At 36.1% G+C, this 19,476-nt stretch overlaps 1 protein-coding gene across 3 annotated transcripts in view; it reads right to left on the bottom strand.

The window, feature by feature from the left end:
* Positions 1-320: 320 nt before the first annotated feature.
* Positions 321-19,476, bottom strand: part of LOC141448328 (lachesin-like) — a 201,359-nt gene continuing 182,203 nt past the window's right edge. For 2 of the 3 annotated variants that reach the window (XM_074116657.1, XM_074116659.1), the window contains 2 exons: positions 9,412-9,525; positions 321-2,075 (listed from right to left, as the gene is read on the bottom strand). In XM_074116657.1, coding sequence (XP_073972758.1) covers positions 1,990-2,075; positions 9,412-9,525 — 200 coding nt within the window. In that variant the 3' untranslated portion in view covers positions 321-1,989. The remainder of the gene's footprint in view (positions 2,076-9,411; positions 9,526-19,476) is intronic. The other variant, XM_074116658.1, reaches the window with a different exon arrangement.

The following is a 19,476-nucleotide window of genomic DNA, read 5'->3' as shown; positions in this document are numbered from 1 at the left end:
TCTGTAATATTAATGATGAGTAAAATTTATAATAAAATAGTACTTTTCTTCTTATTCAATCAAAAAACCGTTATAATATTATCATTTTGAAATTTCTTATAAGAATCATGTTTTCATTCATAACTTCTAAAATATCGCTCACAGAAAAAAACCGTTCAAGTAAATTTTTCTTTAAAAAAATAGAGGAATCTATTTCTGAAATAAAAACCGCACCTTCCCATTTGAAAAAATGAAGTTGGTGCCTGTATCTCGCTTCTGGAAGCACCGAAAAAAATTTACAAAGTAAATTTGGATTCCTAACAAAAAACTATGGGAACACGTATTTTTTAGTTTTTTTCTAGCTATCTTAGTTTCCGAGAAAAAGTCGTTATCCATATACCTTGGGACACCCTGTATAATATATATTTTTCTGATTAATTTTTATTTTTTGACCATTTTTAATATTTTAATATTTTTAGTATTAAAAAAATAATAATAATAAATTTACTAAAATTTAATTATCACAGAAGTGAATTAAAAAAAAAAAAAATATTTAATAAATAATAATATTTATATAATAAACTAAAAAATTTTAGTCAATAATTTGCAAAATATATGAGTATTTCGCAGAAATCATTGCTTTTAATAAGTTGACTTCTTTTTTTTAGGTTGGGAGAAGTAGGACTTAAAATGAGGTTGTGCGCATCCAATTTGCGTTTATTTTGCTTTAATGTACTTTGTGATTGGCCACAAAATCAAAGCATGCTTTAGCCCATATTAATTTTTGATATAAATATTGCTATTTGTGGTTTACAATCAGGTGTTTACAATCCTTCGTTCAATTAATTACACAAATAACATGGAACTAAAATATGTAACCACATAATCAAAACCAAATCAAGTCAGCATGAAAACGAATACCGCCATAACACAAGTCAGCTGATTGTTATTAAAATAGACGTATAACTTCTATACGAACCATATATACGTACAGCTCATCTGTGCTATGTACATACATACATATATATATTCGAATTTTAACATATATGTTCCAAAAAAAACGTTCAACTTTTTTCAAAGTTCGTGACATAGAAAGAAGCATGGAACTGTTCAGTTGAAAAAGTATTTGATTGGAATATGCCGGTATGTTTCGTATGTAATAAGAAGATTCTGGAACCCAACTGCTCCAGTCACCAGTAATTCGATATAGGGCAGGGAGAGTTGTATATCATTTTTGGGGTTCTTGAGTGTGGGGGGGGGCAAATTAGATCGTCTTTTACGTCCAGTAAGTAGGTTTCAAGTGAGAGAAGTTTGTCAATGGAAAGTCTAAGATGGTTTCCAATAGCAGGTTACTATAGGGAAAAAAAACTGTTAACGTGGGCTGCTGAAATTTTTTTTTTATTAAGCCCCCCCCACAAAAAAAAATCAGTCCTTTACTCACCCTTAAATGTTTGACCGTTGAAATGTTTGGAATTAACTTCCCGGGTGATTCGATAAAGTAACCGGAAACCAGGGGGGAATTACTTCCGTATTCAGTACAATAGCAAAACGCAAAAAGGGCTATATTTAGTTCCAGAATATAAAGTACGTAGCAACCCCCAAAACATGACGTGTCCTCCACCTAAGCTTTTATCACCTAAAGTCCTAGAAAGCTTCTGGTTTAATTTTTTTTAATTCTGCTGCGAACTTATTATTCGCTTTCTACTTGCAAGCCTTACTCCACCTGTAAGGCGAATTGGAATAGCCAATTCCTGCCAGGAACTTGGCCTCCTTGCGGATATCCCAGCCTAAGAAAAACGAACTATCACATACGAGCACACAGTTTGCGAACAATTCTTAAATTTAATGGCCACCACCCCAATGATTCGCCATCAATAATCATATTATTTTTGCAAAAACATAATTTGAGGCGTACATATTTTTTAAAGTTAATATTTCCAACAATAATAATAAAAAAAAAAAATGAATATAAAAAATAAATAAATCTAGTAGAATACTGATAATTTATAATTATACACAAGCCGGTGAATTATGTATTAATACAAACGTAGTTAGTAGAAAGCATGCGCCTGACCAGCTTCCTTCTGCGCGGTTACCTGGCAACAGAACATAACAATACAGAAAATATTATTTGCATTTATTGAAAAGATAAAAATGTAAATAAAAAAAATGATTAAATAAAAATATCATTGAAATATTTTTTTGGCCGCAAATACGTATGAGAGAAAATACTGGAAAAAGTTTTATTAGAATCAGTAATTAATTTTCCAGAGTGGTTTCCATAATTTTTTTGAATTACCTTGATGAAGTGTTAGCTTTAACTTTCAATTGAGAAAAACATAATTGTTTTTTTGTTAAGAAAAAGGAAAGAAAAATAGCCTTCCTACTTCTTTTCTTCGTTTTTCTTTCATTTGTTGAAAGGTCAAGAAAATCGTTTGGAGGTTTTCCGCTCTAAAAAAATGTACTGTTAATGTAATTAAAGATGGTAGATGAAAAACTCGCTTTTCATGGTGGGGGAAAACAAAAAAGAAAAGTGAGAGAAGTATTTTTACAAGGGTACTTTCCCAAATTAAAAACAGAACTGGTTTAACCTTCGTTTATCGCTTTTCTTCTGGACAAAGAAAAGCGTATAGTTTACTTTAAAGAATGAACATAAACAGTTCCGTGAACTAAAATAAATAAAAGCTTTAATTTAAGCTTAATGAAATGATAGAATTTGTTTGGCACGTATCCTGGAGAGTAGAATATCCAAATTCTCTCCACCTAGAAATAATTCTTAAAACCAATGGTAGGATTTGCTGGCACAATTCATGGATGCCCAAGATAGTTGCCACTTCGGACTAGAAGTCAGATAGATAGCTTTCAATTGGTAAAGACAGAGAGAAAGAACAGCTACCCTCAACTCCGATTCTAAGAATTATTAGGGAATCATGCTACGTTGTCTATGGAAGAACGTTCATCATCTGGTCTTCAAAGAAGATGATATCTTTCAGTTCTTTCTTCAAACCTACATCGTCTCCTTTGGGTGAGAACCCACGCCTTCTGTGATATAAGTAACACATCTTTCCAGAATTAGCTGAGAATCGGAGTGGAGCGGGAGGGGCCTGCATAGCTCTGCTGTGGATTTACTGTCCAAAATAAGTTAAGTAGTAATAGCCTCCTGCTGCTGGGCATAGAGATCTTCGCATTCTGTGGACATGATGAGCTTCGAGCTTTCATTTAAAAAAAAAAAAAAGATTTAGATGCCTGGGAAGTTAGAAGGTGATTTGAGAGGGGGGCATATCCTTCTTAGAACCATTCCAGATTCTAAGATAATTTGGGTGGAGAGGATGCTGTTGTATCTTTTGCAACTGTGAGAACGGCACCATAGATCTGATTAGGTGTAGTGCTTTGACACCCGCCTCTTCAAAAGGGTATTATGAATGCTTAAATAGGGCAAAGCCCCACACATTTTGGGAATTATTAGCCTAGAAGTCGCAGTGTAGATCCTCGTAGGAAATACAGACGTTTAGTCTAACTTTAAACAGATCCATCTTATCTAATCAGTTTTCTGGAGCTAATCTATAATCTAGCAATCACTCATCAAAATCTAAATCCGTAACCTTTTAATGAAATGCTTCAGGGAAGCCTATCAGTATGAGTGTGAAAAAAGCGTAACCATTTAGAGTCTAAAAATGCTTGTTTAAACATGATAATTGCTTTTAAATAAAGCTTAAATAAATGATATTTTGGACATCTTGGCTTGCTAAAACATTGGATTACTTCTGATCCAAAATTGTGCCTTCATCTCAAACTAATATTCTTTTTCCATGTACGTGTTAATATATGACCACATTACGCTTACTGAGTCAACACCTCAAATTGAGGCAAATAAAAATAAAACTCATATACAAATATAAAATGAATCATATAAAAATGAAAAACATATAAACATTACATAAAAGTACACATGTATTATATATTGTAAGAGTGCACAGGATGCAACAAGTTGGTGCAGAGTGCAGCAAGCAAAAGTTAGAAATCGTGAAAATTGTGCATTATTTTGTTTATGAATTTTTTCTTTAATGATTTAAGGCACGTCAACATCTCAGGTTATTCGCGCCAGAAGCTTTTTTCAGTGCACTGCCGGCCTCTGGACAGTGTTCTCCTCGTTACAGACAACACTGTGCTATCACCGGACAGTGAGCTGTAAGAAGCTTCCAGGGAAGAGAAAATCTAAGGGTCAGCAGCTCTGGATTCGAACCCGGGACCTCCGCGTGGGGGTCCAGTAAGCTAACCGCATAGCTAATCCCTTCCCTTAATTGTGCATTATTTTTTTTCTTTTTCTTTTTTTTTAAAGATGAAACAGATTAGCTCAGTCGGAAGTATCGGCTTTAAATCCTCCACGAATGCTTCCGTTTCTGGAAGGGCTCGCTCTCCGAAGAAGTTAAGTTCTCTGAATGTATTTTTTAAAAGCTGGAGATCATCAGAAATCATCTTGCTTCGGCATCCCTTTATTCTACGGCCGAGAGATCCATTCGACTCGGAGTCGATCTATTGTCGAGATAATAATCTTTTTACCAAACTAAGCACTTTTTTTCTCTGTAACCGCATACTCTTGCAAAAAAAAATGTAGGAAAATTTGGTTGATGGTTTTTAAAAAAACAAAATATTATAACCGGAAAAGGAATTTGGAAAAACAAAAGAGATAAATAAATTTTCTTATAAGGTTAGGGAAATTTTTAAGATGTCTTTAACAAATTGATGTTTAAAATACAGCTTTTCATTGAGGCAGACAAGTTTAGACAAAAAAAAGGAGGAAAATGGATGGATTTTCCTTCTGTTTTTCTTCTTTTTCCCCGTTTGAGATTGGTCCAGGGAAATATTAAATTATGATGGGAAAATCTTCTTCTTTTTTTTAAAACATTCAATTAGATCTGTCATGATGTAATAAATATAAATGATCTAAAAGGATGATGCCATTTATTTTTTTGGTTCCCGTTTAAGTTTACGAGTAATTATAAACAGCATCTTCTCCCTCTTTCTTTATTCTTATTATTTATTTTTATTATTTATTATTATTATTATTTTTATCTACATCAGCTGTATGTAGCATCATTAATTTTAATTTGAATCACAATGTTTGCTTACCTTATAGGTAGTCGTCCTTTCCCAAAATCAGGACACCTTAAAAAAAATATGATGTAGGAAAAATACCCTTTTATTCCAGTGTTTAAAGATTAGCCATAAACTGGAGACTGGAATTTTCCAGGAAGGGAGGAGGAGGAGGAGCAGTAAAAAGAAAAAAGAAAATGTAAAAGCTTCTTTTTTCCATATCCAGGAGGGAGGTTATCCAGGGCAAAATATGAATAAACAACAAGGGTTTTTACCTTGAGCTTTCCCTTTTTTTTTTTATGGGAGTTTATAAATTTTATATGGGAACACTTTTCTTTAGCAAGAATTGGTCCCAGGTAGGTATTATTCACCTTCGAGACTTTCTGGATAGAACCTGGGAACATGAAAGCATCCGCAGAAAATTTCTTGTAAGGGATGTAAGTGTAAATAAGTTTGAAATTAAAGCTTGAATCAAAAAGTCAAAGAAATTGTAGATTGTATTAGAAGGGCGGTTCCATCAAAAAATGGGGGAAGGAACGCAGGCAATCCAAAATGCCCATTGTACCCCATGAGAGATAATCGGGACTTTAAAACAACAAATCCGGCTAAAGGTTGCCAGATGCCAATACAATAAACTAATAAAGTAACAACAAGACACTAGGGAGCATGGCGACTCAATCGCCCACTGAATAAACCTAGAAAGTTCTGGTAAAGATTACCAGATACCACAATCTCCAGAAGGGAAACATTTGACCTTCCGAAGACGAGAAATCTAGTTTTAGAATGAACTGGACTCACCTCAACGAGTGCCGCACAGTCTCATTGGCCTCACCACAGCCAGCACAGATTGGCAAGACTGGGTAAGGCCGCATTTAAAAAGATGGTACCCTAAATTCGCATGTCTACTCAACACCTGAACCAACTGGCTGATCCGGGACCTGCTAAAGCCAACTATAGCCGCTTTTTGACAGGCCAAGAATTTCTCTTTAGCCTGTCGGCAGTTTCACAGCTCTTTTCTACAACGTCGATAGGATACAGGGATAATAATGGGCTGAGGAGTCATTGTTATCATTGCAGCTCCTTCCTTTGCTGTTTTTACTAGCAAGTTCGTTACCCGGAATCCCGGAGTGACCAGAGGGGACCAAGCAACCGAAACATTATTCAAAGCTCCCTAAAAAATTGAGAAGTCAAAGAAATTGATCTTATTACATCATATTCAAGCTTAGCATTGCGAAGTGATTGATAGATGATTGTTTTCAAGTTTGACTTCTTTATTGTAGAGTTCTTAAAAGCTTTGACAGTTGGAGGAATCGTCCAGTTACTTAAAAGCTCTACTGGTGAAACCAGCCTCTAACTAAGCTCTTAAATAAACTTTTGGATATAGCGCTTTTTTCCCCATTACGAGGTTTGGCTATTAAATGACGAGACTGATGCTAAGAAGAACTATGCATGCGCCAAATTCTAACGACCTGTCAGCTGTGCAGCGTAAAGCCTTCTCTTTCGAACGCAGCGTCTCACGTGTTTTTGTAGAGAAATCTGTCTGACCGGAACCGTCGTTTGTGTAAGAGGTGTTAGTTTGCGTTTTGCCCAAAAACATGATACTGCACTTGTAGTAGAGCAACGAATTGTCGTGAAATTTCACATCAAAACTTGATAAAACCGAGCTACTGAAACTTATCTTTTATTAAAAGAACTTTATGGCGATGAATGTTGTATCACGTGCGCAAGTTTTTGAATGGTTCAATCTTTTTCAAGATGGCCGAGAAGACGTCGGAGATGATGACCGCCCGGGCTCGCCCTTCCACAATCCAAAACGGATGAAAATATCCGATTATAATTAATCAACATTACTACCGGTGAGTTGCTGGCTCAACTCCATGAAAGAGTAAGGAAAAAAAAAACGACCCGATTTGTGGAAGAACACGGGGTTCTCTCCATCAAGACAACCGGCGCCGGCTCACACTGCATTGTGTCTGTCAAGACGCCGTTTCTAGCCAAGTACATCCCCAGTTTTAGGCCATATCCGCCTTATTCGCCTTACCTGGCCCCATGTGACTTTTATCTGTTCCCCTGAAGTCAAATCTGCATTAAATGGTACACGATTTCAGTCCGTTGAAGCTGTGAAAGAAACAGCGGCACGCGTCTTGCAGGAGCTCACTGAAAAAGACCTCCAGCACGGTTCCCAACAATGATAAATTCGCATGGAGCGTTGTAGGGATAGGGGAGGGGTGTATATTGAAGGTGATAATAACTAAATATGTATAAATTTAAAATAAAATGTTTTACAGCAATAGTCTCGTTATTTAATAGCCATACCTCGTATACAGGGTGACCAGAGTTATATGCTCCACCCACTTTTTTTTTTAACGGCGGGAAATTTCGAAAAAATAAAAAACACGTATTTAATCATTTTTAGTCTAGTTTACTTTCAGTGATTGACCCATTTTTTTAAACCCCTGTATCTCGAGATACAGCATCCAACTTTGTTTTTTCAAATGGAACGTTTTATTTTTTTTTGCATATTTTTATAGTATTTGAGCTCCTAAAAAAAACAAAAAATATTTTTGAAATCGGTTAGGTTTTTCAAAAGTTATGGTAATTTAAAATATGAAAAACAAATTTCAGTTTACTGTCAAAATTACGTTATTTTTTTTAAAGAATTTGTTCAAACTGGGCACAATCAATGGATAGGCAAGCCAAAACTCTGGACACCCACGCTTTGCTTGTAGCAGCACTTATGGTGGCGAAGTCAAGATCTAGGCAGGCTAGAGTTATTCGACGTTTCAGATCATCGACTGAAGCCACGGGATTAAGGATACTGTACACTTTATTTTTTTAGGTATCCCCACAAAAAATAGTCCATTGGGGTTAAGTCCGGAGAGCGAGGTGGCCATTGAATGGGACAATGCGTCCCTAAGCACTTTTCATGGAAATTTCTGTCCAGGTAACCTCGAACCACTCTCGCATTATGTGCTGGGCAACCTTAACGGCGGGAAATTTCGAAAAAATAAAAAACACGTATTTAATCATTTTTAGTCTAGTTTATTTTCAGTGATTGACCCATTTTTTTAAACCCCTTTATCTCGAGATACAGCATCCAACTTTTGTTTTTCAAATAGAGCGTTATATTTTTTGTTGCATATTTTTGTAGTATTTGAGCTCCTAAAAACAACAAAAAATCTTGTTGAAAATACATATCTAGCCGACGTTGCAGAAGAACATCTTCAAGCAGAACTGGCAAAATGTCTCTTAAAAAAAAAGTTAGATACCTTTCACCAGTTAAGTTCTCTCTGTAGAAGTATGGACCGATTGGTTGATTTCCTAAAACTCCACACCAAACGTTTGTAGAAAAAAACAACCTGAACGTCGAATACTTCTAGCCTGCCTAGATCTTGACTTCGCCACCATAAGTGCTGCTACAAGCAAAGCGTGGGAGTCCAGAGTTTTGGCTTGCCTATCCGTTGATAGTGCCCAGTTTGAACAGATTCTTTAAAAAAAAATAACGTAATTTTGACAGTAAACTGAAATTTGTTTTTCATATTTTAAATTACCATAACTTGCGAAAAACCCAACTGATTTCAAAAAAAAAAAATTTTTGTTGTTTTTAGGAGCTCAAATACTACAAAAATATGCAACAAAAAATATAACGTTCTATTTGAAAAAACAAAAGTTGGATGCTGTATCTCGAGATACAGGGGTTTAAAAAAATGGGTCAATCACTGAAAATAAACTAGACTAAAAATGATTAAATACGTGTTTTTTATTATTTCGAAATTTCCCGCCGTTAAAAAGAAAAGTGGGTGGAGCATGTAACCATGGTTACCCTGTATATAAATAAAAATACTTTAATTTTTTACCAATTTTTTTAAATACAAAAAAACAAAAGAAATAAATCTTCAAAAAATTGTGCAGAATTAAAAGACAAACCTATTTTGGATAGCAAGCTGGTTGTTAATTTTGAAGTTTAATTTTATAAAAAAAATATATAGAAATAGTGAGAACACATAGAATATACAATACAATCAAATAACATTGAAATTTCCAACTTTTCGTGTTTATATTTTGGTGCAAAAGTGAAGAAGGAATGAAGAAATAGAAAGGAAGTGAAAACAGCGAAGGCAAAGCAGAGTGAAGACGTAAAAACATTTTGTGCAAATCAAATTCGGTGTGAATAAAAAATTTAGTGATAGCATTTTTTTGAATTTAAAATTTAATTTCTTTACGAATGTGAAGAATCAAATAGTGAAAAAGAAAAGAAAAAGAAAAACTTCATTTTATTGAAAAACTAGATGCTTTTTCATTTTGCGTTATTTTTTTGTTTTGTTTCCTGTGAGATACCTGCAGAGTAGGAAATGACGTAATTACTGATTGATGGAGTAGTTAGTGGAATCCTGGTTCTGGGATACAAAATCGTTGTAGCAGTACTTCTTACCAGAAGACCAATCTTCTTTGCTGAAACATCCAACTATTTTTGCATACTATGCACTAATAAAAAAAATTAAAATAAAAATAATAAAAAAAAAAAGTAATTTCAAAAGTAAAGAAATAAAAACAAAAAATTTTTTTTGATTTAAACATTCATAATTTGTATGAAATATTGAAAAAAAATAAATTTAATCGATTTTTTTGTTTGTAAATCGATCACCTGTATCGATCTTTCCCCTAAGAGCTAATTCCTTCATAAACAGTTTTTTTTCTATTTTCATTTTATTTCAAAACATCGTGAGCCACAAAAAAAAGAAGCACCTCTGGGGGGGGGCCGACACCCCTTTTGTTGGTAACTTTTATCTCCTCCGCCCCAAAAATTACCCTTAAAAAAAAAAAAAAAGAAAGGCATTTCTGGATAATGCTGCCCCCATTAAAGGGTCTGTGCCCTTTTACATGGTATAAAGAAAATTGGTTGGAAAAATTCTGAGTTAAGAGTACAATTTAACCACCGAAAAAAGTACAATTTTTTCTTAGATTTTGGAAAAATTCCTTCTAAACTTTGTGCTTTAAGTTAAGTACATGTTAATCAATAAATTTTATTTTGAAGTATTTCCTTAACCCGTTGCCGCAAATGACGGCTATAGCCGTCCGATCTTTGTTGATATGTAGGCAAACGACGTCTATAGCCGTCGTGCACATTTTAATTAATAAAAAAAAGTACAGCGTTAGTACGAAGTGTATTAATGCATACACTAGTAAAGCAAATGCTGTATAGTCGTCACGACGGTCATAGCCGTCATTTGCTCTGGAAAGAGAAAAAATGACATGATGAGCAGATGACGGTTATAGCCGTCGAGAGTTTTTTTTGGAAAAACCGTGGCCAAATGTGATAATTTTTACTTCCAAACATACAGCTTACACTTGATTCCATCTGGCAGTCATAAACAATTGAGAAAAAAAAAGTGTGTTTCTGAGCACGATCATCAAAATAAAAGTGTGCGGCAACGGGTTAAGGAAAGCCTCTTTTTTCTTTTTTTTAGGGAATTATGAGGCTCCCCTCTTAAGTGCTGCTATTTAGATATTATGTACAAATTTGCAATCTGGATAATAGGATGAAATTATTAATGCCATTTATAGTCAAGACAAACTTTATTATGCCGAGCATTCGACTTAGAGACAGAAGACGCACCAACCAATGATGTAAAACATTGTAAACTTTGTAAAGTGGCCCTGAAGATGACCTAGTCGCTAGGTCGAAAGCTCCGGCATAATAAAGTTTATAATGACTGAAACTGGCATCAATTTTTCATCCTATTGAAACTATGAATCAGTCACCAAAAATAATGAACAATAATCTGGATAATGTTAGAAAGAATTAGTATTATTATTATTATTATTGCCGGCTAATGGCGAATTGCAGCGGGCCGCAACCTTGCAAAAGGAAGCTGCTTATGTCTGTAGTACAGTCCATTATACTATAAGGGGCGGAAGTACGGGCCGACAGGCTAAGCACCGCATATTACCGGAAGAGACTGTCTGCAGTGCAACGAAGAGGGGTCCTTCGGATAGCTTCTGCTTACCGAACAGTTTCGGGGTTATCCCGATCTACCACCTCGCTCAGGAGCGAAAGGCCATATATGAAAGAACAGGAGGAAACCGATGGCTAATTAAAATGGAGGCAAGAGGAGACACTCTGAAGAAGTGGCAAGAAGAATGGGAGTCCTGTAGCAAGACAGCATGGACAAGAGTGTTGATTCCCAGGATTGAAGGATGGTATGAGAGGAAACATGGTCAAGTAAATTTCTACTTGACTCAGTTTCTAACAGGTCATGGCTGCTTCAGCAAGTATCTGAACACCATGAGAAAAGTAGAAAGTCCTTGCTGCGTTTATTGTAAGGATGTTCAGGACGATGCACGGCACACTTTTTTCGAGTGTAAGAGATGGGACCAACAAAGAATGGAACTGGAGTTGGAGATAGGGAGCATTACCCCAGAGAATATCGTGGGCAAAATGTTAGCCGCGAAGTCCAACTGGACTAAGGTGGACAAGACCGTCAGCGATATTTTAAAAAAGAAGAAAGTGGAAGAGGAACACTTCAGCTGAAATAAGGGAAAATGACGGAGTGCATAGTGGTTCCTGGTCCAGCCTGAAGTAATGTGATGGTCCCGGGCTGGGTCCATCAAGGAAATCGAGGGAGTGAGGTTTTTTAGTGGGTAGGAATCCCACATAACCGCTCGCATCGGTACCTTTATGAAGGTTTTCCTCACTTATAAAAAAAAATTATTATTATTATTATTATTATTATTATTATTATTATTATTATTATTATTATTTGTTTATTTATTTTTTATTTTTTAATTTTTTTAAAATTAAAATCTATATGAAAACTATTGAAATATTAAGAAAAATTTTACACTCGACACAATTCAATAAAAGCTAGTGTTCAGGCATAATAATGGAAATGTAATGAAATTGAAAAGCCTGGAAAAAAATAAATTAATGGAGGAATATGGAAAGATTCATCCGGGTATAAGAGGAAACGATGCGGCTGGCTGAACTCTGAATGAGAGACTGTTTAGAGATAGTTTCCCTTGGAGGCCCTTTAGAGTGCAACAAGCAAGTGAAGATGGTTTCCGGTCTTAGACCAATCATGTAATGGAGGGTGGGGCCCCTTTCTTGGTTCCCAATTTCTACACACTCATTCACGATGAGCGAAATACTCGTTTACAGCCATTGTGGTGCCTCTAGATCCTCCAGCTTTTTAATAACTTCGTCAATGTTTTTCCCTACGAAAAATAAAAGGGGCCATCCTGCTCTTTCGCCTACTAAGAGGAAGCATTGCAAAACTCTTAAATCATCGACGCGCGAATCGATTGTCATGGATGAGCCGTCATTCGATTCGGAATTTTAGGTAAATATGTTTTTAAGGAGTTTCAACGCTGTGCATTTAATATAACTCACCTTTTGTAAAAGTAAAAAGAAAGAAAACTTACCAATTCGTTTAAGAGATTGTTTTCGACCTTATATGTTATTTTAGTAATTTGATGTTAACAAGTAATTGCCTATTTTTTCAGGCAGGGCTTTACGTCCAACTACCACAAATTAGGTGTCGTGGACGGAGGCGACTAGCTAACACACTTTACTATAAAGTTCTCATATTAACCATTAAATAAAATCCAAGGCCTAAGTCATGGGGAATCGAACCCACTAAACCAACAATACATCTTAGCATTGCGGGTCTAGTCTATAACCGCCTAACATACTCGTACTTTACTGCAAATTTCTCATATTAAACATTAAATAAAATCCAAGGCCTAGAGACCTGGGAATCGAACCCACTAAACCAACATACATCTTAGCTTTGCAGGTCTCGCCTCTTAACCGCTCGGCTACCATGGAGATGTTAACAATATTTCACTTTTTCTTTTAAAGGGGAAGTACAACATATTGTAATAATTGCCAGATATCATGACTATACTTATTGCGAATGTGCTTAGGAGCCTAATCTGGTGAGACAGGAAGTGAATTTATAGTGATATCTATCCTATCAGCTTGAACTAATTTTTCTGTTTTAACTTTTTTTTTTTTTTGCTTTAAAAGTTTTCAAATTTTTGAGAAAATCTCATGAAAGTGAAAAAAAAAGAGTTAACTTCCGATTCAGAGGTTTGCAGCTTTGTGAGAAAGGTCTTGTAAGCATTCACATAAGATTACTATTATTATTATGGTCTAGATAAAATTTTTCATTTATTTTAATAGTTCCTAATAGATTGCAGAAACATATATAAAGTCTACTTGAAATTCTTAACGGACATGGATAATGTAATAGCTGTAGTCGAGTTTACAGTATCAGTGGAGGCAAGATAGAAAAAAGAAAAAGGAAGCTAAATGCGGTAAATGTAAGGAACACAAGTAAAATTGCGATTCCTGCGAGAGGAAGTTCCCCCCTCGTAGAGGAAGATAACGATGTAAAAGTGTAGGTTCGACATACTTGGACAAGTAATAGTTACACCATATGTAACCCTATCACGAACTCAAGCCTGACGCGGAGAGGCCATGGAGTGTAAGCAGAGTACACATGAGAGTTTAAACCGTTCCACCGCCGCCTCCAAGGCCAGGGATAGCGCGACTTCGCCGTTACTGGGGGGGGTTTACAGCGCACCAAGTTCGGCACCACTATATGGCCACCTAGAGTGGCTATATTCCCCCTCTGGTACAGTGCTGGGCCCCGGATTCCAAAAAGGGCACAGGGCTAGACATCCCCGCTCCACAATCTTCTCCACTTACACTAACTTGCCTCACAATCCCTTTAACCCTGTTCCTCCTCAACCTCCGCCGTCAAACCACCACAGTGCGACCATTCTACACACTGTACCTGTACTAAATTTTATTACAACCTTAACTCGTTTTTATAGTAGGACTAGCAATAAATGTGATAGAACAAGTAAAGTAGTTTGAAGCGAGTCTTGCGAACGGATGCCAGCCCATGGAGGCTGTGCGTATGTCAGTGTGTGTGTGTATGTGGAAAGAGCAGAGAAAAGCTCTTCCCCCAACCCCGTGGTATGAGGAAAAACACTAATACTTGGCTCCCTGCAGGAAAGTGGAAGAAAAAAAAAAAAAAAAGAGGAAAAGTGGGACGAGTTTGTGTTTCTGAAAGGAAAAGTCAACATTAAACTTTTCTAAGTTTTTCCCGCCTCTCTCTCATACACCGTAGGTTTTTCTTCTCCTATTTCTCTCACAGCTTTCAAACGAACTGTACATCTGAAAATGGTCGATTTTCCACAGTACCAATATTGTGGTAACTATATTATAATAGCTTGAAAAAGGATAGATCGGAAAATTTCTCCCAGGGAAATTCCATTAAGGGTACCTTTATGCTGTCATTTTATTGAAAATCTTATGCTTGCCAAAAACCGACTAAAGAATCTACAAATTGTTTGTTGAACAAGTACTTGGTACACGAGATCTAATCTTAATCTCCTTCACAAAAACTTACAGTTTAAAAAGTTAAGTACGTAAGGGTTATAGCCGATTAGAATGAATGGAAGAAAATGATTAGAGAAGGATTACGGTGATTTTAATTTCGGTTAAGCAATAAGGATGGCAGGAATATAGAGTACTGATCCATCCATTAGTTGATAAGTTTGTATGTAAATAGTTGTATATAGTAGAGGGATGAATGAGTGAAGCGAATGTATTTATAAGTTAGAATGGAGAGTGAGTGATATCCTAGTGATAAGCACCCAGACGATACTGGCTGTGTGGCGGAAGTCAATGCCAAAAAAAAAAGGGTTGATTGAACGCCAAAAGGATTAAACGTCATCTATACTTCCGCCCGTAATTTCAGCCATTTAGAAACATTCGAAAAAGCATATTGTAATAATTGATCTTATTTAAGTAATTTTACTGCATTAAATTTTCATTAATATTTTTTGAGACTAATAGATGCTACAATCAATGTAAGTTAAATGGTGTGCTACTTGAACAAATATTTTGTAGATGAAAATGGCCAGCATAAGGGTCTGTGACGTCTAATAAATTCTAAAAAAAATATTAATGAAAATGCAGTAAAATTACTTAAATAATATCAATGAAGTATTAATGAAATGTTGGGTACTCGCTGATTTGTGTACCTTTTGGCGTTTAATCAACCCTTATACTTAACTTTTTAAACTGTAAGTTTTTTGTTAAGGAGATTTTTGTACCTTTTGGATATCCAAACTATCCAAAAATTATATTTTCCTTTTTTTTTGTCATTCTTATCTGTTTTACACATCTTCATAACGTTTGGAATTAGCAGTACTTTCATTATAACCTGACAAGGTGTTAAGTAAAACCATTGGAGAGATATTTTACAAGAATGCTTCTTGTTGCGGTCCCCCAAAAAAATCCACAAAAACAATTTACTTGGGAAAACGTTTTGAATGAAATAGGAAGTTATTTTTACGTAAATAGTGATTACTGTACTTCCTTTTTAAGAGGAGTAAGAAAAATTAAACTGCGAATACACTACTTTTCCGTAAAAGGCAAAGGGAATCTTAATCAAAAAGTTTGTTATTTGCGTAACACATTTGAACACAATACGTACGTACATCCTTAAATCTTAAGAACAAAAGCCCTTGTCGTCTAGAGCTAAATTGAACATCTGTCAAGGTGGCTACAGAGAGAGAGTGGCACTGTGTGGGTATTGAACTATATGAATGTAAGACATAATAGTTTATGAGTGAAGCTGTGGTACCACCATTTTATGTACCTCGTTCCTAGTACTGTTTACAAATTACTTCAGGATTGATGCTGCAGGTGGCAGGAGGAGAGGAGAGATCCCTTTGTTCTACTTAGTAGGGGTGGGAGAAGCGCGGAGAAAGGTTACGCTCAGGATTAGGGCCATTTCTTTGCACAAAGGAACGAAGTAAAATGATGAAATCTGGATGAAATTTGGTGCCCATCAAGGAACCTATCCAAATGTTTTCTTACCAACAATTCCCTCATCCATGTTGAAAAGCAATCATAAACATGATTTTTGTTTGTACTCGTATGTTTTGTCTTTTATGTTTTGATATTATATTTTCTTTCTCTCCACTTGCGGTTGCTTTCTCCACGAAATAAAGTGTAAAACAAAGAAATAACTGTAAACAATCCTGCGAGATTGATTTCTAACATTATTTTTCTCTTTTCCATATAAGAGAAAAGTATTCCCCCCAATTGTGTCAGATTTATTTTTTTTATTTGTTACTGAGTTTTCCAAATTCCACATTTAACATGGTGGCGTTTAGGAAAAAATGGGCTGAGATATTTGTGAACGCTCAAGATGTGAAAACATCGACAGAGAGTTCCAAAAAGTTTGATTTGAATTTATTGGCCGGAGTAAGGCGCAACGGTAACCGAATGGTTAAGATACTAGACCCGCAATGCTAAGATGTATTGTTGGTTTAGTGGGTTCGATTCTCGGAGTCTAGTCTTTGGATTTTATTTAATGGTTAATAAAAGAAATTTACAGTAAAGAATGTTAGGCGGTTATAGGCTAGACCTGCAATGCTAAGATGTATTGTTGGTTTAGTGGGTTCGATTCCCGGTCTTAGGCCTTGGAATTTGTTTAATGGTTAATAAAAGAAATTTATAGTAAAGTATGTTAGGGGGCTATAGACTAGAACCGCAATGCTAAGATGTATTGTTGGTTTAGTAGGTTCGATTCCCTTGGATTTTATTTAATGATTAATAAAAGAAATTTACAGTAAAGTATGTTAGGCGGTTATAGGCTAGACCCGCAAAGCTAAGATGTATTGTTGGTTTAGCAGGTTCGATTCCCCCCGGTCTAGGCCTTGGATTTTATTAATGTTTAATAAAAAAAATTTACAGTAAAGTATGTTTGCTAGTCGCCTCCGTCCACGACCCTACTTTGTGGTAGTTGGACGTAAAGCCTTGCCTGAAAAAAAATAGGCAGTTACTTTACTTTTTACTTTAACTACTTACTGGCCGGAATAAGGAAGCGATGAAAACGCTCCTCTTGACCAGCAGTAACAGTTTTCCCCACAGAATATTTTTGGTGATCTTGAGCCTAGTTGATTGTCGATAGATTTTCTATTTGTAAACTCGCATCTATCCTATTTTAATTTTTTACTAATAATAAGTGTTTTCTAGTCACCGGAGGTCGGAAAAGTGGTCTCTCTCTCTCTCTCTCTCTCTCTCTCTATCTATCTATCTCTGTGTTGTGTATACAAAAAGGAGCCTCACTACGTGAACTTCCGATTGTGAATGTACCACTCAGAGAGCTTAAGTTGTGTATTTCCTTTTAAAGCGCTTACAGATATAATATATACTTTTGGATAAGAGAGTACCTATGTACGAGTATACATGTACATATATGAACCCTCTTTTATATAAAAGACTGTATATTATATATATATAATAAACTCCATATACAGAGAAAATTAGTCCCTTTTGTCTTGCCAAAAGCAATAATAAAAAGGTTTTTGGACAGAAATCTGGTGCGACCGACCCGACAACTCGGCCAGACCAGATTCTTTCACCATAATATTGAATAGAGGAACACGTTAATTTCACCTTCCTATTGTCCTTTACAAAATTCCTGGAGCTCCCTCTAATAAAATTACTGTTCCCTTTTGGTCCTTCTTGACTATGGAGCTGTATAATATGGTTTTATGAACGTAAAAATTTAATTTAAAGTCTTTTTGTGTAAAATTTTATCAATTTTTAATAAAATTCTTTTACGAAATTCCAATGTGAAAGAAATTATTTTATCGCCGGAAATGACGTAATTAAATTTACCAGAAATTCAGAATTTTCTCCGAATCAAGGACAATAGTAAGGGACTCTATAAAATAGTTGTGATGAGAAATCTTGCCCTAATAGCTCCCCCCTCCTCTGATCACCACTGTAATGAAATATTTCATTGAAATCCCCTAGAATCTACGTTGTGAAAAAAAAACTGTTCGTATTCAGGCGACCTGAAATCATGTACTTCCGTTACAAGTAAAATTCTTGAAATTTTTGTTTCTTATACACTTTTTCATCCTTCAAATTTCATTTTTACCATTCCTGAATACATCGAAATAACCCTTTACAGGGAACATTTTTACCATCTATATGAAATCCCTGAATACTTCGAAATAACACTTTACTGGGAACATTTTTACCCTATTTCTCTTCAGAACGCTCTAAGATGATTTGTTTCGTTTGTTTAGAGTCGTAGAAGTAGGGTCACCAACCTGGAGGCTGTAGATCGTCGGGGAGGCTGCGTTAGATGTGCGATATGGTAGAGGATCTCCAGGGGAACTCAACGTAAGACAGTGGAGAAGAAAAGCTGCTCTAGATGGAGCAGACTTGGGGGCGAGTACTGGCGGAGGCCAAGTACGAGGGTCGTTTGAAAAGTCCGTGCAAAAATAAAAACTACTTAATTTTTTGGGGGTAAACCTTTTTTATTTTTCAACATAGTCTCCTTTTAGGCTTATACACTTCGTCCAACGCTGCTCTAGTTTGTTGATCCCTTCCGAATAATAGGATTTGTCCAAGTCTGAAAAATAGCCATTCGTTTCTGCAATCACCTCCTCGTTTGAATAAAATCTTTTTCCCGCCAGCCATTTCTTCATATTGGGGAACAAATAGTAGTCCGAGGGAGCCAAGTCTGGAGAATAGGGGGGATGTGAAACGAGTTGGAACCCTATTTCCATTAATTTTGCGACCACAACTGCTGAGGTGTGAGCTGGTGCGTTGTCGTGATGGAAAAGGACTTTTTTGTGGGCCAATCGTGGGCGTTTTTCTTGCAGCTCGGTTTTCAAACGGTCCAATAACAATGAATAATATGCACCTGTAATACTTTTACCCTTTTCCAGATAGTGATGAGGAATATTCCTTGCGAATCCCAAAAGACAGTCGCCATAATCTTTCCGGCCGAAGGAACGGTCTTCGCCTTTTTTGGCGCAGATTCCCCCTTGGTAACCCATTGTTTAGATTGTTCTTTGGTCTCAGGAGTGTAGTGATGTATCCATGTTTCATCCACAGTGACGAAACGACGCTTAAAGTCCTGCGGATTCTTCTGGAACAGCTGCAAACCGTCCTTACACGATTTCGTTTTTGGTCAAGCGTGAGCAATCGCGGCACCCATCTTGCGGATAGCTTTGTCATGTCCAAATGTTGATGCAAAATATTATGTACCCGTTCATTCGAGATGCCCACAGCACTAGCAATCTCACGCACCTTCACTCTTCTGTCATCCATCACCATATCATGGATTTTATCAATGATTTCTGGAGTAGTAACCTCAACAGGGCGTCCAGAACGTTCAGCGTCACTTGTGCCCATAAGGCCACTCCGAAAATTTTGAAACCACTTATAAACTGTTCTAATCGAAGGTGCAGAGTCACCATAATGTTTATCAAGCTTCTCTTTAGTCTCCTGAGGCGTTTTGCCTTTCATAAAGTAGTGTTTAATCAACACACGAAATTCTTTTTCGTCCATTT

Source organism: Rhodnius prolixus, unplaced genomic scaffold (genome assembly GCF_049639745.1).
Source record: "Rhodnius prolixus isolate KJV_2025 unplaced genomic scaffold, Rpr scaffold_19, whole genome shotgun sequence".
Classification (NCBI taxonomy): domain Eukaryota; kingdom Metazoa; phylum Arthropoda; class Insecta; order Hemiptera; family Reduviidae; genus Rhodnius; species Rhodnius prolixus.
This window is presented reverse-complemented; position numbering and strand designations above follow the sequence as displayed.